Genomic DNA, 20,620 nt, shown 5'->3' on the forward strand with positions numbered 1-20,620 from the left:
CATTTCCAAAACGAAATAGACAAAACACGGTATTTAGTTCTGCCAATCAACTCACTATGCTTCCGAAATTCAATGCAAAGTGGGCAACAGAAGTGTCTTAATGGAAACAAAGTGTCTTAGCACTAGGCTCCCTAACAAAAAAGAAACAAGTAGTGTTTAAGTTGTATATTATCGTCAACAAATATTTACAGAAATCACAACATTTATGGTCACACATACAAGGCCTACATATATTTTTGCTTTAACAATAAATGCTTTTATATTTTCGTAAATTCAAACTAATATGTAGGTATGTATTTTGATTCAAATATTATTTTTTAATTTTAAAAACGGGGCAAAGTTGAAAGTATTTTGAAACAGAAGTTACACATAATATTTTATTATATATGTATTTTGTGCATAGAAGTTTATTTTTATAGCAGTGGCGGATTTACTAGCAGGCTGAGTAGTTCTGAGTCTATTGCGACAAATTTGCGAAAATATATTTCTTATGGAAATTAAAAAACAGTAACAACTGATCTTTGGCCAAGTTTACCATTCTCCAAAAACGCGTGTCTCTGAGTATACCCAAAAGTGAATTTTCCTTAAATTTGAGGAAAAAAATGTTGGATTGTAATAACAAGCAGGAAATCGAGAATAAGTAATTTAAAAATATATAAATCCGCCACAGTTTTTTTATTATTAAATAAAACACAATTTTTTACTGTTATGTTGACACATTGGAGTTTTTTAACATTAAATTAAAAATATATTAGGTAGGTACATAAAGGCCACAATACATAAACAATCATTCTTAAGAGTCCTCAAAATACTTAATAATTAATAGATTCACATTTCATTTCTTGCTAGTTACGAAACTTGAAAGTTGACAGTTTACAAATATAAATTTTATTTTTAGAAAAAGAAATATAACAATGAAAACTTTGGGTATTTTTTAAATTATTGTATTACGTACATAGCAGGGTAGACAGAGGAAACCTAATGTTACCCACGCAATTTTCGTAACATTGCGTGATGAGCGATGGCACTCGAAGCCGTGTTTTTTCTTGTTGCCAGAACGAGGAAGTTTAACTCATTCCCCGTGGGAATCGAACCTACAACCGTCGCGTTTACCGCAGACCTTACGCCACTGCGCTGAATTAGTAATAGTATAATGTCTACATCGAAAATAATTTTGTTTTCTTGTCATCAACCCTTTAATATATTATTGAAATTAGCATTAATACATACACTACTTTAATATTTACGAACATACATTGTTCGTTATTTTATTATTAACATAATATAAATATATTGTTATATGTTGTAGTTATAACCGACGGTCCGGTTCTTTCGATTACATGACGAATAACTGACATGATTTATAATATACCCAAATAAAGTATAATCTCATTTTTATTTCATTTTGAAGAATTTAATTTATAACGCCATTTTGTTTCATTTCCATTACAGAACTAAATCTATAGGCAGATAAAATATGCTACAACTTTTTTAATTAAATTTTAATATGAAATATTCTACAAAAGTTTTTTTAATTAAATATTAATCTTCAAAAAAGTTTTTTTTTTCGATGAAACTAGGTTTACTATTTAATTCTAATGTTTTCTTTATTATGACATAAGTATTAAGGCAGCTGATAAAATGTATATTGCTTTTATATTATATTATATATAAATTTAATATTTGTAGTGTAATTTATGAACTTTTTAAATGCTAGTTTTGGAAATAAGAATATAAATTCTTTTTTGAGGTACAGGATATGTACTGATAAATTATTATCTTTTTATTTTTCATTTTAATATATTATGTACTGTTTAGTTGTTTGTAGTATGTAGTAAAATTTTCTATGAAATTTAAAAAAGCCTAAACAGATTTAATGTAAATTTAAAGTAAAAATATATTTGTTTATCAATTGAAATTCTGAGCAATGAAATATTATTAAGAAATTTAACATGTCATTAAAAAGAGAATATATCGCAAAAAGATATTAATAATTCAAATTATCAAAGTTATAAGTAAATATTTTGATATCACACAAATTGGTATAATAGATCGTTATTGCAAAAATGACCTAACGACATAGTGTTATTTGATATTAGGAATAGAAAAATATTTTTAAATAATGTAAAAAAAATTGGAAAGTATTGAGAATATAACAATTGACAAAACACTGTAAAAAAAGATAAGTCATTTGAGATGTTGTGAATTAGCCATTAAAAATAAACAAAAACACTGTCATGGAATCGCTCAAAATGCGACAGTTATAAAAACAAAAACTCCTAAATTTCTAAGGTTTATAAAAAAAATTACAATTTTTCTATATGAAATATATTCTTTTATAAAACACAAAATAAATGTGATTGTGATGTTTGTTTGACATTTATTAGGTCATTTTTGTTTTAACAATAATTTTACAATTACAGCTAGTAGTAATATGCAGTTATCGCTACGAATCTCTTGTCGAGATAGCTCTGCTCTATCTCTACTGAACCACCTACTTCCTTTGCTAAGGACAGAATCTGGAATAAAATGAGCACTTTAAATTAATAAGGAAGAAAATAAAAAACCTTCACGTTTTATTCCCCATACAGCGGTATAAGCAGAAGGAACCTAGTGTTAAGACAATCCGGTCTCCATTTTCCGCTGAATTCTAAAGGAAATAAAAAAATAACGGTACGGCTAAAGAGTCGTCGCCACTATACATGCCGTTGTGATCGTTAGTTGTAGATGACATGAGCAGATTTGATTTTAGGATTTTCCTTAATTTTGACAATTATCGTTACGAGTGAACAATGCGCAAAAGTTTAGAAAGCTTAATTTCAGGGCGGCCACAACTCGCTGACGTACTCTTAAACTTTATAACACCAATGTACATCTTTCAGCGTTTAATAACGTTTATTTATATGTTCATTAATTTCAGCACCTATTATTCTGAATTACTTTCATTCACCGTTCTAGTTTCCGTAGTAAAGAGCGGCGTTGAGTTCCGTCTAGTTCGCTAATTTGGACAGTGAAATGAAATGAACAGAGCTTCTAGTCACTCGGTTTTCTCTTAGACTACTGTTTGATGTAAATAAGAAAAATCTTTCTATCTTAAATACAAATCTCCAGTTACAATTATGATTTTATAAATAAAATGTACATAATATATATGTATAAGTATTAATTATACATAAATATTACCTGATCCGTTCTAGTATTTCTTGGTAAATACAAGGCTATGTTGGAATTTATTTGTCGGGCGACTCTCATTAGCTCTGAGGCAGGTTTGGGTTCTAACATTGTTTCTATATCATATTCAAAATTCTGAAAAAAAGAAAAAAAGTATTTTAAGCTTATTTGATAATAACGAGATTGTGATTATGCAACACTATTTGAGATTTGAACTTTTCAACTCGATAATATCGTTTTTAGTCAATTATAAGCATTTCCAATTCCATACTATTACTTTTTAAATGTTTCGTCTTTCATATTAGGGACCATAAAGAGTGTTGTCATCATCACCACTTTAAATAAAACTACAGTTTTAACTACTACTACTACTACTACGTTTGTAATTTCTTTGTTTCTGTTAATTTATTATCATTTTTCAGATTTTCATCTTTTTTTCTAATGTAAGTGCCAATTTTTTTCGATTCAAATTCTAGATGCGGGATTCCAATTATGACATGCCCAGTTTTTATTAAGCATATGAAATTTTACTCATAAAATTAAAAAGAAAATAAGTAAATTAAAAAAAATGAAAACCCATTTCACCTCAGAATACTTAGGCCCACCCCACGGCGGACTCAAAAACACCATATCAGCTACAAGAGTGGGCGCGAGGAGGAAAAAGTCACCAACTATAAACTCTATCCTCTCCGCGACGCCGTACACCGCCGCGTTGTGTTTGGCCATCTCTATTTTAACAGGGTCTATGTCTATGGCTATTACTGTAAAAAAAAGAGAACTGTCACAAAAAATAATAGAAAAGTTCAATAATATATTAATAAAAATATAGATAAAGGAAAGACAACTGAATAGAAACGCCGTGTATTGTCTTGGCAGAATGTAGGAATAAAATAATTCGCTGGTTCGAAAGGGAAGGCAGCACCTTAAATATCCGATTTTAAATACTGGACGACAAAAAGAAAAAACGCGGTAACTCCGCGGTTCCGCTACCAATGTTAACAAAATAGGTCAGTGCGTGTGAAACGGAGTGTCTCAACAATAGGTTGCCTCTGTATACTTTGCCATGGGAATAAAAAAAGCAAAATGGAAATAATATGAATGAAGTTAACAAGTAAGTCACAATGGCATTAATTCTTCATTGACTTAATTATAATTATACGTTATATAAAATAATAAACACGTAAATACCTTTTTTGGATGTGAACGCGAACTGTATAGTATTCCCGCCGGCGCCACAAAACGCGTCTACGACAGTATCGTAAGTGTACTTGGTTGCTATATGTCGCGCCACACTCTCTGGGGTGACACTAAACCAGCTTTCTCTGTCGAGACGCACACCTTCGTCGAACCTAGCAGGTAACCAAAAACAGGCATAAATAAGAATTGAATATCTTATGTGAGAACAAACACGGCGTTCAGTTTCGCAACTCATCATACAAAAACGGACAACTTTCATTGGAAAGGTATTTAAATCAGTATACACTAGTACAGTGTAAAAGTATAGTACAAAAAATATATTTTTTAACTTCACGCTGTATCTGTAGGGCAAAATAGATAAAGGGAATCTAGTGTTAAGACACTCTGTTACTCACTTTTCGCCGAATTTTCGAGACATTGGGTGTTGAATGGCTGGATGGTTGGTTTTATCAAAACAAGGAAATAAAAATATTAAATAATTAATTTCACTAAGTGTTTTTAATTCAATGGCAAGCGGGAAATGGTAATGTTTTAATAGGAAACGGATTCCAAGACCTACAATGTACGGAATACAGCGAGATGCTTAAAAAAATACAAACTCCGATCCAAATTCTACATACATAAATTACAAAAAAACTATAAATGGCACTATCCTACATAAACTATTTTTTTAATTCAAACCTGTAGTTTCTGAGATAAGTATATTCAACCAAATAAACTTTTCAAATTTATAATATTAGTATAGTATCTATACTACTAGAACTATAAATTTATATTTTCTAATGCATTACCTATGGAACAATGAATGTCGTTTCTTCCAATATTTATACATGTTAGTGTCACCTTTGAGTTCTTCTGGCATATCGGAAACATCATATTCCTCTATACGAGAATGCCTTTTGCCTCTACGCCTTCTTTTTGTTTGATCTGTTTAAAAATAAGTAACTATCAAGATGACACAATTTTTTTCTTAACTTTACGCTTTATGCCGCAAGCAGCGGGGTAAACAGAGGAAACCTAGTGTTATGATACTCCATTCCCATTAAGATACTTCCGTTCTCGACTTTCCACTGAAATCTGGAGGCACTGAACTTTGAGTGGCGGAACTCAATGCCGCGCTTTGCCTCATTACCAGAACGAGGAAATTAAAATATGGGAAGGATATTAAAAGAGTGAGAATCAAACCCACAACCTTTCGCATTTACAATAGCACGTTTGTGCCACTGCGCCATATGTGGTCTCAATGCATTAGTTACTTATTAATTATTCAAACTTTATTATTAGCAACAAATAAAGTTGTAACAACTATAATATAGTGGCCGCCCTGAAGTTAGGCTTTCTGAATTTTTGCGCATTGTTCATTCAGAAAACTCCCAAGTCATGGCGGCCACGACATATCACTGTACTGTAAATTAATATAAAACTAACTTGTGCTTTCAACGGTACATTGTACTACATCTCCTACAGCTTCACTATTCCCATCTTCTTGATTCAAATTAACTTCTTCTGAATCTTTTTGATTCAGATGAACTTCTTTTAAATCTTTTTGATTTAAATCGACTTCTTCTAAATCTTCTTTAATTTCCTTCTCTTCTGTAACTGCTTTATCTTCATCATTCTCTTCTAAATTACCAATGTTGGTTTCCATATTCTTTTCTAAATCTGATTGTATTTCTGGTCCATCATCGTCGGTTAACATTTCGTCGTCTTGTGATTCTTGACTCTTTAAGCAAATTTACATGATTATTAATAAAAATATCATTATTTATTCACTCGAGCTGTAACAATGTTATAAAATCTATGATCTAAATTTGGCTTATTTTTTGTCATGTCTTCAAAACTTAATTAAACTTGGCAGTAATATGTTGACAACACAATAATAATATACCATCAAGCTGGTATGATGATGGAGTCAGGAAAAATTTGAATAGTGAAAAATTTTCAGAGGTCCCTAGTAAACCACTTTACTGTAGACTCACATAACTGTATGTATGTATATATCTGTGTATTGTATTCCATAGCACTTTGTGTAGTAGAGCGTGTTTTTTTTGGTAAACTATATAATTATTTTAAATTATTAATGCTCAATTGTGATGTGCTAAAGAAGTTAACTATCTACATAGTCATATACAGTGAAACTTTATAAAATTTAAACATATAGGACGGTGCTAGAAGCTAAGAAATTATTATTCTAACATAATGAATAAGATACATTATAGTAGAATATGTTGTAATTATAGTAAAAAAAAAAATTTGCTTTATAGCTGCACTCTCTATTACACATATAATACCTTTTAAATAATTAAAATAAGCACACCTGATCCAACTGATAAGGGTTCCCAGTATCATCAAAATATGTTTTCTTAGAACTATTAGATCTCTTATACCTTGGTGGTCTCAATCTTGCCAATTTTTTCCTATAAATCAATTGTCCTTTAGGTATTTTACTTGAATCTAATGCAAAACCCATTATTTGAAACGTCGAATTTATTTTTTCCGATACAATTTCATCGTCATCTACTTCGTGGCTGAAAAAACAAAATTAATATGATTATAACAAGAGAACACAAATGGTATTCTTATGATGCCTTATAATTACCTTCTTTTTAATGAAATCGGTTTATCTTCAGGTGGTTCGTCATCACCATCTTCATAATTATAATTAGAATTAGTTATATTATTTTTTTTATTATGTAAATTTGATTTGCCATTTTGATCTGCATCTTCTACTGCAACAGTTTCTGTTTCTTTTTTATCATCACTATTACCATCCCCACTATCAACTATCTCTTCATCAAAATCTTTTTCCTTTTGTTCTTTTAGTAAATTTTGTAAAAGGGCACCAACTGAACTGATTATACGATTGTTAGCTTTTTTCGATTTCCTTTTAGGTTTTGTAACTTTTTCTTCCAACTGTATTTTATCTATTTTAGTCTGCACTTCAATAACTGAGGGCAGTTCTTGTGAATTGCCTTCACTATTCTCACATTCGACATCTAAGCATTTTAATTCCTCTACCTTAGTTTCTGGAATTGGCGATACTATTTTATTTATTGCTTGATGACATTCTATGTAGTTCGCGTAATGCAAAGCGTATTGTTCACCAAAATGGCTTTTCCATAAAAACTGCCAATATTGCTCAGTATCTAAATCTTCTACAGGATGTTCTTCAGTGTTTTCCTCAACATTGATTATTCTCGTTTGATCATTGAATTGATCATCAGAAGTAGATGATGATACACTGTAATCGTCAGTGGGAGTAGAATTTGACGTAACATGACTTGAAGTTATATTATAACTAGAAAGAGTCATTTTAGTTACGTTCGTCATAGAATCAGTGCCTGGCAAAGTTTTAGGACTAACAATTCTATCGTGTTCCGAACAAGACCTTCGTCTGTGAACTGGTAGCCATGTTTCATCTTTTTCATTTGTTTTATCATTAGCTTTTTCATATTTTTCCTCAAAATTCTGATCTTTTTGCCCTTTTTTATAAGGATTTACTTTGGAATCATAAGAAAATTTTCTTTCTCTCATATTTTCGTTTTCATTTTGCTTGGGATCTACTTCTGCGTCATATAAAGGTTCAGTGGAATGTTGTTTTGGTAAAATATTCTCATCTGATTCTAAACGACTCTCACCTACATACGATGGATTGATATAATCACTATATTTCTTAATCCAGGAAGCCCAAATAATTCTTTCGCCATTGAAAGCCCAGAACTGTTCCCAAGTGTCTTCCGATAAATAATTTTCATTAGTATCAACCTCTCCTAAGAAATCTTGTTCCATTTTTTCAATTTTATCAAGAGTTGTATAGTCGGAATGAGTGTCTTGATATGTGAGATCGGCACCACTGTCACTAGGTTGAAGGGCATGGGAAGTAAAACCATGAATTTGTGTAGGATCTAGTTCATCGGTTGAGCAATAGTTGTCGGTATGTGATGCACTACAATAGCAGCTTGCACCTTCATCTTTCTGTGAATTTAACATATATTTTTAATGATAAGATTCATGATAAAAATTGCTTAAATCAAATCTAAATTTTTTATAAGTATGGAAGCATTGTTCTGTAATATAATTTACATTTACATTTTTTGTTTCTATTTTTCTATATAATTAAGAATTCTTTTCTTACCTCACACTTAACTTTATATGATGTGTCCAAAGAGAAATGAACATGAGAGTGGTCGTCTACTTCTTGTGAGTGAGAATCTGCTACCACCTCAGCATCACTCTCACTGCCATATTCCTTCTCTGCATAGTATGTTCTAACCCCATCCCTATACAAAATAAGATATTAATTTCACAATTAATTTTTTTTCTTATAAAAGTTAAAAATTGTTGCTATAGATGTTATAGGTTAACATGTTATAGGTTTTGCTACATACTTCAAAAATTAGGTCATATCAAATATCACTGATATTTAAAGAATAATATACATATTACACAATTTAAGTTTTGTGTTATTGTTTTACTACAAAAGCACAGTTTTGTAAAGAAATATACAATGTTTTTATAGTCATAAAGTTATTATTGATTTTGATGTGTTGAAGCACTTAACCTAGTTTCAAAATTAACCTTATAAAAGCTCGGCTACATAAACAATAAACATAATTTTCGTCGTAAGATTCTTCATCATCATTAAAAAAGAAATGGAATTCAGCTAAAGGCTCCCAACGATGATAATGATCATAATGATCATAATACTCGGACATCATTACTGAAACACGTAAGAGGTAACTTTGATAAATATCTGTAATTATTTAATAGTCACATATTATAGTATTTTTCACATAATTAATGCAAACCTTCACTAGAAAATTGAAATTTCCCAAACCTAAACTACGTCTAGTATCTGTCTACAGGTTTTGACAGATTATAAGATTAGGGTTACCAATAATGACATTTGTGAATAGTGATTTATCAGAAGATAATTTTTGTGTTGGCACTTGGCAGCTTGGCGCTTTAAAAAAACCGACCGAATCTAACCAAAAGTACTGTTTAAGTTCTTAGCTCCTTAATGATGGTACCGTACCTCAATCGTTTAAAACATTTATTCTGTTAATTGTACAGTTTCTTATATTTTATTAAAATATTAAAATAAAAAATATAAGGTAAGGTATATTATGAAATCTGATTCTGCTTAGGAATTGATTGAAGATTCAAATTAGCTTACACTTTTCTTGTGATATATTTGCAAATCTCTAAATTTGTTTTATTGTATTAACAATAAATTCTAAATATGGTGCCGTACCATACATTCATGTTCCTTTTCATTTGTATTTTTCATTATCTGTGCCATATTTTATTTGTTTGTTTTATCCTTGTAGAAATGTCAAATTACATGTGTGTTTGACTTTGACGTATACGTCACGTTTTTGTGTTTTCAACCACGTTTATTTCCTATTAATTGTAACTTTGCATTTCTTATACAAATTCTAATTGCATGTCAGAATGGGGAAGAAAAATAAAGATTCGCTTGGGCGCGCCCTAATTAAAGACAGATATTCAAAAAATAGACATCGCCGACATGTCGAAGACAATACTATGGTGAGATAGCTAATTTACATAGATATCTAAATTTATATCAAATAGTAGATCTTACAACTTATTATTATAAATATTTGTCACACTATTACTGTCAATTTTGCAATAATTCTTATAAATATTATTAAGTAATGCTTGTAATAACCAAGCTTTATAGTTTTTATGAGTTTCTCTGTATATTACCAACATAACATATATATAACATTTTTTATTATTTTTTATTTATTAAATTTTAACAGCTCCATACAACCGAAGTCAATGATGGCTACGACTGGGGCAGGCTTAATTTACAATCAGTCACAGCTGAATCTTCACTCCAAGAGTTTCTTTCCACAGCTGAACTGGCTAACAGAGAGTTTATAGCAGAAAAAATGAATGTCAAATATGTTAAATCAGCTCCTTGTGCTGTTGATATTGCAACCTCTCAACCAGATTTTGATGAACCACTCACAGTACCACGCAGGTATTTATGAATAATTATTGTGTTATATGAAGTAAACAATGAAAAATACTATCATAACACACTAGAAAAGAATTTACAGTTGTGGGTGAATTATAATTGACATTTTCTTAGTCCAATAAAAAACATGTTCTTGAGTTCTACCAATCAAAATATAATATCATGAAACAAAATAAAAATTGTAAAGATATTACCATGCAGTGGTTCAGCATCTGATTATTAATTCAATAGTCATGAGCCCTGGCTTGGATCAGTTATTATTATTTTTTTATTCTGTCAATGCAAAGCATGGTTTTGAGTTCTACCACTCAACATGTAGTCTTGAAATCAAACAGAACAGTATCTTTTTTGTGTGACTGTTTGAAACCAGCCTGGTTCTGTTTAATAAATACACACTTTTGTCAATAGTGATTATCTTGCAAGATCATTTCCACTATATTTTTTGTACATAATATATGCACTATCTGTTCCTTGCTGAAAAGCCCACACTTTTCAAGATATTTGTAGATAACAAAAGAAAATATGAATTATTATTTTCTAGACCCCCATGGAATCCGAGTATAACACCAGAAGAACAACTTATAAAAGAAAGAAATGCATTCCTCGACTGGCGTAGACATTTAAACGAATTGCAAACAAAACTTGGTGCAGCCGTGACACCATATGAGAGAAATTTAGAACTGTGGAAACAATTGTGGAGGACATTAGAGAAATCAGATATTGTTTTAATATTGTTGGATGCAAGAAATCCACTTTTGTTTAGGTAAGATAAATTTTATTATAATAAAAGATTAAATTAAAATCATCTTCACACTTTATTCTGCACACAGCAGGGCAGGCACAGGGAACCTTATGTTAAGACATTCCCACATTTATTCCCACTTTCTGGCAAGTTCCGTAGGCGTTGGATATTGAGTTGCAGAACTCAACGCCGTACTATTGATCAACACCAGAGCAAGGAAATAAAAATATAAAGTTAAATAAATATTTCCTTTCCTCGATTGGGGATTGAATCCACAACCAATCTATTTTGCAGCACAGTGTGTAGCGTTGCGCCAATGACTGGCCTCTCAACTTAAAATAAAAGCAAATATATTATTTTATAATTAAAAATTGTTTTAAAATAATAAGATGATTGTTAGAAATTGTCATGACCATGCTTGGCGTGAACTGTAAATGCTATGGTTGTGTGTTCGATTCCCACTGGGGCAAACAAATTTTCTTTACCTCACTCTAGTAATAGAGTAAAATGCGGCGTTATGTTCCGCCGTCTCAAGAATTTAAAAGTTTAAATAGGAAAAAAATTAAAAGTTTCCAAATAGTTTTCATTTATTTATAAAAGATAAAAACGTCGTCGTGTTTGTCGTCCTATTCCCTCTGGCTGAAATAAATTAAGATTATAATTTATAATGTAAACTTTCAGATGTGAAGACTTAGAAAAATATGCAGCTGAACAAAAATGCAAATGTATACTGTTGTTAAATAAAGCAGATCTTACCACTGAATATGGCCGCAAGTGCTGGGCGGAATACTTTGATAAAGAGGTATGTCAGGTTCACTGTTTTTTTATATCTTCTTAGTAACGTTTTTTAATTAAAGTAAGGAAAAACATTGATATAGATTATACATTTTAAATTTTTTCATATTTATTAGAATCATAAAATAAAAGCCACAAATATAAAAGTCTAGCAGGATCTTGTTGAAGATTGAAAAGTCTAGCAAAATCTCGATACAGATGCTAACAACATAAACAAGTTGTGGCATATAGGAATGTGCACGTAAATTGATAAGAATTTATAGAATAAGAGTACTTATACTGTATCCAAGAGTGTGGGTTCAAGGCCTTAAAATCTATTATGTTTATAAATATTTTTTTCTTAAATGATAAAAAACTTGTTCTTCTTTTCCAGAATATTTCAATTATCTTCTTTTCTGCTGCAAAAAGTACAAAAGAGAGAAAGATAACAGAGGAAAGTGTTGACGCTCAAACAGAAGATAACGAAGAGAATGGCGACTCAGGTACCGAATCTATAGATTCCGAAGAAATGGACAATCCAAATGCTCTAAACGATATGCAAGATGATATTGAAGTTTTCAAGCGACAATTGGGTGATTTAAATAAAGCCGTTAATAATACAGCGAATAAAATAGATCAAATACAATTGGCTTTGGATAAAATAATGGAAAATCTAAAATTGGGCAAACCTATAGAATCTATTTTACTTACAAGTAATATAAGTGACACAGATAATAAAGAAAGTGTAGATCAAAGTGAAAGTGTAGATAAAGTGTCAAATTCATGGGAAATATTTGATAGAGATAGATTATTGGAAGTGCTTAAAAGTAGGAAAGTAGATAATCTAAAGAATCCACCACGAGTGACAGTGGGTATGATTGGATATCCAAATGTAGGGAAATCTAGTTCCGTCAATGTTCTGATGCAGACTAAAAAAGTGAGTGACTAATTAATTAAATATTTTTTTATTATTATTTTAAAATTTAATTAAATGAATTAAAATTTTGAGCTCCACATACAGCAGCGTTATTAATGAAAATATATAGAAAATTTTACTTTTTCTACTGATATTATATTTTACACTTTTTTTCCAAAGTGCTATTTACTACAAATATTTAATACAAATATACTAAGCAAATGATACCTCTAAGCCATTATCTTTGGGTAATGGTTGTAACACTCTCTCTAAAAGAGACGCCGCCGATACATATATTTTTAAACATATTTTCAAAATATTCTATACTTAGATATCTTTTGTAGGTAAGTGTAAGTTCAATGCCGGGCCACACTCGGCACATACAGTCACTAATATTGGATGAACAAGTGGAGTTACTGGACTGCCCCGGCTTAGTGTTGCCAGCATATGCGGTCGCACCAGACTTATTGTTGACGGCCGTGTTGCCAATTGATCAGGTGATTTTATTATTTCCTTATTGCTTATAAAATTATTATACTAACAATTTTTTTTGGGTTAAATAGAACACTTCATTTACTATTTTATTATATCTAGTTTTTGTTCTAAGATAAATATTTTTCTTTTATTTTAGATGCGTTCCCACGATGCTGCGATGGCGCGTCTCTGCGAATTAGTTAGTCGACATACATTTGCAAACAAATATGGTTTGCTTTTGCCAGAGTATGAGGAAAAAGGACAGGAGTATGAGAAAATACTTACGGCACACGCTTGTGAGTATTTAATTATTTCTCGCTGATAAAATCTAGTGTTAGGACATTCTGTTCTTCATTTCACTTCCGAATTTGAGAGACCGTTGAATGGCGAAACTCAATGCCGAACTTTGTAGTACCATACTTAACATAACATTTAAATTACTTATTCTCTGAGTGGGGATTGAACCTACAATGTTAAAACTGTAAAAAGACAGAAGTCACTGTGGCAAGCCGGCCCTAAGGAAACAAAAAACAATAAAATATTTTATTTTTCGGTTGTTGTAATAGTTTTGCTTTTAAATGAATTTTAACAATTGCAATTTTAGATTACTCTTGCAAATAAAAGAAATTATGATGTTATTACCTGTACAGATCTTTTTGTTTTTAACTGAAATACTGAATACTCAATAAAAAAATACAAACTTGTAGATGGAATTATCGATTTAAATTTTCAATTTCCACATACAAAGAAAACACGTTATACTATATTTATGTATACATTGATGCCGTCGTGGCGCAATGAATAGTGTATTGTTGCAATGGTAATAATTGTTTATTCTACTCTCACTTGGGAAAATTAATTATTTTCATTTCCCTACACTGACAGACAAAGCGCGGTTTTGAGTTCCGCCACTAACACGCAATGTTTCGAAAATTATGTGGTTCGAAGTGTCTTAACACTAAGTTCCCTCTGCCTGCCCTGTTATCTATACTAATATAATAAAGCGGAAGAGTTTGTTTGTTTGTTTGTTTGTTTGTTTGTTTGTTTGTTTGTTTGTTTGTTTGTTTGTTTGTTTGTTTGTTTGCCCGCTAAGATCTCTGGATCTACTGGATCGATTTACTTTGTTTTTGTTTTGTATGAAAGCTGCATTCTTCAGAAGTGCTATAGGCTATATAATATTACATTACACATATATACTATTAAATTAAAATACTTTCTAATTTGACATGCAATTTATTCTGCCATGTTAATAACAACCGTCGTCGCTACGCGACTGCGTTCGTTACCGCGTCATTTTGATATTCATCCTTATGAAAACAAATATAATAGTCACTTTTAGCATTTCATCTAGATTGATATTTATTATTATATATTTCTATAGGAATTATATTCTTATATTTCAAGCAGGCGTAGCCGCGTCCGGGTCCGCTAGTATATGAATAAAAAAGTATTAATATGAAACGAAAACTCCATAAAATAATTACTTAGTTGATCTAATATAACATTTTTTTTCAAATTTCCAGTCAACAGAGGTTTCATGACTGCATCAGGTCAACCAGATAGGTCGAGGTCAGCTCGTCTGTTCCTGAAAGACGCGGCCAGCGGTCGCTTACAATGGGAACAACTGCCGTCGGGATGTGAACCCGCATCCATCGAAGTGTTGATCGACGACAGAAGAAGTGAGAGGAAACCCACGCCGAGGGAAGCCAGGGCTGTAGAGGTTTGTATGGAAATTATAATTTATTATTATAATAATAACTTTATTTAAGTAGAAAAATACTATTTAGAGATTGTCGTGAAGCAATGCGTCTGATTGTCAACGTGATCGTTCTGATTTCGATTCCTACTCGAAAAAATGAAATATTTTTATTTTCTTCGCTCTGATAAAAAAACAGCGGCGTTGAGTTAAGCCCAACAATAGTTTTTTCTTTTCCGAACCACAATCTCTCGCGTTTACAGCCGCATGCTTGTGCCTCTATGCTATGCATATCTCTAAGCTATATTGAAGTTGTTATAAAACATAAGCACACACCCTCTACGTTCAAAATTTATACGTTTTCCAAAATATTTTCTCTGTCAGTGCTTCTTAAAAAAACCTACATCAAATCATCAAATATTACCTAATTATATGATGAATTAGTAAATAGGTGTGTTAAGCTATTGCACCCTGACGGCTTCTCTTTAGCATTTCATTGTACTGGCAGCAAGACACAGCGCGGTATCGAGTTCCGCCCCTCAATACACAATGTCGCGAAAACAAATTGCCTTAACACTAGGTTCTCCCTCCCTTCCCTGGTAATCCTGCTATTTGCGGGATACAGCTTGAAGCTGAAATAAAAGAATCTAGGGAAGGCGTGGAAGTGAAGATTTTTATAAGAATTATAGGAATTTCCATGCTAGTTTAGTTAACTATCTCTCTCTATCTAATTCTGTATCACCCTAATAACCAACCCACCAATGAACCAAACAAACAATCAATCAAACGATATAAGCAAATCTTGTAATGCTATTTTGATCGATCTCTTGTTGTCCAATTTGTTATGATAATGATTATTTTTATGAGACCAGTCGTGGCGCTGGCACACAGTGTGACTATAAACGCGACAGGTTGTGCGTTTGATTCCCAGTTGTTCAAATCCAATATTTAGTATTTTCATTTTCTTCGTTCTGATGTCGGGGCAAAATGCGACGTTGAGTGCCGCGAATCAACACGCAATGCCTCCAGAATTCAGCGGAAAATAGGGGACGGAGTGTTTTAGCACTAGGTTTCCTCTGCCTACACCGCTATGTGCGGGATATAGCGTAACGCCGAAAAATAGTCGCCAAATTCTCCAAATACTTGCAACTGTACCATAATGAGCAAAATGAATTTTCATTGTCTTGACACCAATATAGCGCAGTGGAACAGTTGACTGTAATCACGATAGTTATAGGTACGATTCAGGCAATAGAATTATTTTCATTCCGTAGCATTGATATCCACCGACAACAACACGCTGTGTAACTAATTTCGGTGGAAAGTGCAGGACGAAATGTCTTGACACTAGATTCTCTATACCCTGCTCTATGTGTAAACAGCGTGAAGCTTAAAAATAACCATTCCCCCTAGTATACATCGAACCCGCAACCATCGTGTTCACTATGACCTCAATTATCTCCCATTCTAAAATAATATCAATAAATATATCACTAGAGTGAAATATTACGTGTTAATGTCTTTGACTGCCTCCTATTGCTGTGGGTGGCGATAAACTTTTATGAAATAACCTAAATTTTATAAATTATGATATTAAAGCTTTTAAAATAGTTTTGTACTTTATAGTTTTATCGTTTTAGATATTATATTATTTTTGTGTAGGAAAACAGTTTATCTTTGAATATCGATTTGAAAATGTTAAATAACCTGTGACGATTCCAGTTGTAGATTTGATTCCCATTTAGCGTGAAATATTTTCGTAATTAGAGATACAAAAAAATTTTTTCCTTGACCATTAAGTACTTATTAATTTTATTGTTTCAATATTGTTCACAGGGTTGGCTGAATAAATCCACAGAAATTGACAATTCCTTCTTTGCATCCCAAAAGAGTGGGGCTCATGTCAAAGGAAAACCTATTCTAGGGTGAGTTTATTTCAAATATTATAACTTTCAATTAGTTTTAATTTTTTTTATAACGTATTTGTATTCGTGCCTTAAGAGATGTGTATCAATTGTGTATTTATGCAACAGTTTCATTGTTACTTATATCTTACTCTTTTATCTATCTTCAATAAATGGACTCCAACACAATAATAATTTTTCAATTTGAAAAAATAGTTCCTGAGATTAGCGCGTTAAACCAAACAGATATTTTAATGATTTTAGTATAGATTTCAAAATAGCACACAAAGTAACCTACTGAAACCTCTATTATTATACATACATAACATTTATGTAGCAAAATTTATATTCACTTTGTCGATTTTCACAACGTTATATTGAAATGTACGACGGAATAAATTAAGAGAATTGACTTCTCCGAGAAATGGATGTAGAGCGTATTTATTATTTAATAAAACACGGTCGTATGTAACGCGAAACGGTAGTTGTAAAGTGGGGTCGGCATTCTGATATTGGTACGTGTTTATTCTAATGAGTAAGAGACAGGCGGTTGTAGATTCGATTCCCACATGAGGGAATGGAATATTTAATATTTTAATTTCATCACTGTGGTAACAACATAAAACGTGGCGTTGATTTCCGCCACTCAAAACGCAATGTCTCCACAATTCAGCGGAAACTTGGGAATGTAGTGTCTTATCACTAGGTTCCCCTGCCTGGTAATGAAATCAAATAAAAATAAAAGAGTAAAAGAAAGAAAAAAGCTATCTAGTGATCTGTCACTCGGTTCTTTACTTTCAATCTATTTACAGACTTCGCGTATTTTACTTTTATGGCACAGTTATAGGTCAACTCGAGCAGACTTGAGTTATATGAATTTGTAAGGAGGATTTTTTTTGGAATTTTGAGGAAATGAAATATTTCTTTAAATTTACAATTTTATTTCTTCGCTCTAGGCAAAGCGCCGCGTTGAGTTCCGCCACTCAACACGCAATGCCTCCAGGGGGAACTGGGGAACGAAGTCTCTTAATACTAGATTCCTTCTAGCTATCCTGCTGCGTGCGTGATACTGCGTGAAGCATATTTGTATCACAAGTACCTACTCTCCTATACATACATACTGTATTTCACATTCCTCGCGCCGTCGCGTTATTGCATCCGTATTTACTGTACGCTCGTTTTCACGCTCGTTAACCGCCATCGTAAAGCAGTTAAAGTTTTATGAATTAACGCCTTACGCCCAACTCCTGGCCTCCTTCCAGGGAGACCGTTTTGAAGTTTATTTAAGTTTGGCCTAACTGTTATTGATAATGTTTAGCGTTTGTCTTTTGTGATGGTTTTTCGGTAAAATGCGGTGGTGGGTCCCGCGCTGTTATACGTGCGACTGTAATCACGACGGTTGTGGGTTCGATTCCTACTCGGGGGAATGAAATATTTGATATTTTCATTTCCTCATTCTGGTACCGAGACAAAGCGCGTTCTTGAATTCCTCTATGCTGTTTCTTAGTAGTAAAGTAATTTTAAAGAACTTCGTAATAAAGATACTCCTTAATAATAACATTTTATTTTCAGTGCTACAATTCCTCAAGGTGACAAACCAATCGTAGGGAAGCCATGGAAGCTTGAGAAGAAACATGCAAATAAAAATAAAAGAGAAAAACTAAGAAGAGTCTACGCCCACCTAGACGAACACTAATTTACCACAGATTGCACATAAATAAGTACTACGTATTTATAATTATTTATCCCATTTATTTATAATCTATATATTTTACAGTCTGTAACACTTGGCTGTATGAACTCCAACCTGCGACTAAAGTGTATTAAATATTTTATTAAAAAGTTCCCTTTTTCATAAGATTTTTTGTTTTATTTATTTTGTGTTGTAATTAAACGTAGGTTATTTGACATTTATGCATATGTCATGAAACATTTATGTGAATGTTAAGAAGAGAAATGTCATATCACCACATCTTTAACTCCCTATCACAATTTAATACATTCTTACTAAAATAGATCAAATAAAAAAGAATAGATGAAATATATGAATCATTCAATGCTTACCCATGCCCACTCAGTGGAAAGTAAACATAGTAACACCCACTTAAGTGTCTTTAAAACGAAGATTTAACACTAATAAATCTAGATCCGATTTACGCAAGTCTATGTAAGTGACGTCATGTCCACGATCCTAAATGAGCTTTAGCCCAGTTGTTTAAAGTTACTGACTTGCTGATTTTCAAACAGTAATCGATTTAATTTTGCCGCCCTTAACTAACAATTGTCAATTAATAGATTACAGCTAAAATATGACAAATTCATTGAAAATGCAGAAAAAAAAATTGAAAGTATTTGGTTTAATTCAAAGCTAATCAAGGGAGAGTAATGTACTTACACAAAAATATATAATCGATAAATATTGGTTGTGGATTCGATTATCCCTCGAGGAAATAGAATATTTAATAACGTTTAAATTTTAATAATTATATTTGTCTGTCTGTCAATGCCTCCAGAATTCGCCGAAAATCTTTAATTATTTTAGGTTATAGATATCTTTATCCAATACGTTAAAAATTATAATCAAACTGTATGAAGAATTGATATAAGTACTATTATATATACCTACATATCATCACGAGAGGGCGGGACTTGCCGCGCGAGTGGGACGGTCCGAATAAGATTTATTATTTGTAGACATTGGCACACCGATGTGAGATACGTAAATTATATTTATCTATACAATTTCTGCTTTTTTATCGGTCAGTTATAGACAATTTTTTTTTCATATACAATAAAACGTCAAATTAGAAAAACGATAATACGTTTAATTTTATAAAATATATAAGTATGTACTGAATACTGATAGATGAGGAATGAGAGCCAAGCTTAATGTGAGGTAATTAATGCGTCATTATCGTGTATTCACTTAACTCCGTACCCATATGGGTACGTTCATTCTTTGTTCACTCGAAATAAAATTGAAACAAAGCGCGGCGTTGAGTTCCGTAGTGTCTTAACACCATTAACCCTCTGCCTACACTGCTATATATATAACGTGAAACTGAAAAAAAAGAAAGCATTAAGTATATATGCATTTTGCCCTATCTGTTGCCCTATATAACTCTCCACCGACTTTCAACCTGTTACCATCGAATCACAAGAGTTGCAAACACTTGTCTTAAATTAGCGGGCGCTGTAAATCAGAAGATTCGGGCCAACGTTACGCCATGACTCCATGAGATTCCTCGAATACGTCCACGGCTACGCATCGAAAATGTTTATATTATGAATGGCTTCAGGGTTAGCGGAAAGCGAGCGACTTTAAATATTGCAGTTTTCAATAGATTTAGAGAATTGTTTTGAATTTAGTTTAATCTAAGATGTTTACTTGCTTGTGGTGAGTTTTTTTTTATATTAGTCTCGTATTTTTTTAAAGTTATTGTGGCAGCGTATGGCAGTAAACACGGTGGATATTTTTCCTATTCGCACTTGGACATATTAATTATTAAATGTTAAAAAAATTACAAGTTTCCTCATCCATGGATTCTACTTGATCTTAACAGGTTCTCAAGGTTTCTCAGGTTCCCTTAGTTCATCTTGCTTCTATAATAAGTTTCATATCTTCTAATTTTGCACGTAGAACGTTCTGATAAAGGAGACCTTTTCACTTTGCTGTTGAGATTTCATAACAATCAGCAGCAAAGCGGAAAAAGACAAATTTATCGAGAACTGTCTTCTT

General features: G+C 32.0%; 2 protein-coding genes across 2 annotated transcripts; one reads left to right on the forward strand and one right to left on the reverse strand.

Moving 5' to 3' along the window:
* Nucleotides 1-150: 150 nt before the first annotated feature.
* Nucleotides 151-9,326, reverse strand: Tgs1 (Trimethylguanosine synthase 1). Its single transcript, XM_085187714.1, has 11 exons — nucleotides 9,177-9,326; nucleotides 8,947-9,088; nucleotides 8,504-8,648; nucleotides 6,968-8,343; nucleotides 6,686-6,896; nucleotides 5,797-6,091; nucleotides 5,160-5,295; nucleotides 4,360-4,520; nucleotides 3,757-3,932; nucleotides 3,184-3,306; nucleotides 151-2,519 (listed from the first exon to the last, which is right to left on the reverse strand). The coding sequence occupies exons 2-11, from the start codon at nucleotides 9,084-9,086 to the stop codon at nucleotides 2,424-2,426; spliced, it is 2,859 nt and encodes a 952-aa protein (XP_085043840.1). The 5' UTR covers nucleotides 9,087-9,088; nucleotides 9,177-9,326; the 3' UTR covers nucleotides 151-2,423.
* Nucleotides 9,327-9,724: 398 nt separating this feature from the next.
* Ns3 (nucleostemin 3) lies at nucleotides 9,725-18,741 on the forward strand. Its single transcript, XM_085187939.1, has 10 exons — nucleotides 9,725-9,918; nucleotides 10,155-10,378; nucleotides 10,917-11,138; nucleotides 11,799-11,919; nucleotides 12,286-12,828; nucleotides 13,152-13,304; nucleotides 13,439-13,577; nucleotides 14,805-15,001; nucleotides 16,814-16,902; nucleotides 18,454-18,741. Exons 1-10 carry the CDS (start codon nucleotides 9,823-9,825, stop codon nucleotides 18,575-18,577), a joined length of 1,908 nt encoding a protein of 635 aa, XP_085044065.1. The 5' UTR covers nucleotides 9,725-9,822; the 3' UTR covers nucleotides 18,578-18,741.
* Nucleotides 18,742-20,620: the final 1,879 nt, after the last annotated feature.

This window comes from Heliconius melpomene, chromosome 7 (genome assembly GCF_056956725.1).
Source record: "Heliconius melpomene rosina isolate 202511_hmr_F chromosome 7, ASM5695672v1, whole genome shotgun sequence".
Lineage (NCBI taxonomy): Eukaryota > Metazoa > Arthropoda > Insecta > Lepidoptera > Nymphalidae > Heliconius > Heliconius melpomene.

Bases quoted from the DNA above. Each gene is read 5' to 3' on its own strand.
- Ns3 (XM_085187939.1), top strand. From the start codon at position 9,823: ATGGGGAAGAAAAATAAAGATTCGCTTGGGCGCGCCCTAATTAAAGAC. The intron at 11,920-12,285 runs GTATGTCAGGTT...CTTCTTTTCCAG, and splicing joins CGGAATACTTTGATAAAGAG to AATATTTCAATTATCTTCTT. The intron at 16,903-18,453 runs GTGAGTTTATTT...TTTTATTTTCAG, and splicing joins AAAGGAAAACCTATTCTAGG to TGCTACAATTCCTCAAGGTG.
- Tgs1 (XM_085187714.1), bottom strand. From the start codon at position 9,086: ATGATGTCCGAGTATTATGATCATTATGATCATTATCATCGTTGGGAG. The intron at 8,649-8,946 runs GTTAATTTTGAA...TATTTTGTATAG, and splicing joins TGTAGCCGAGCTTTTATAAG to GGATGGGGTTAGAACATACT. The intron at 5,296-5,796 runs GTTAGTTTTATA...ATTTTTAAACAG, and splicing joins ATGTACCGTTGAAAGCACAA to ATCAAACAAAAAGAAGGCGT.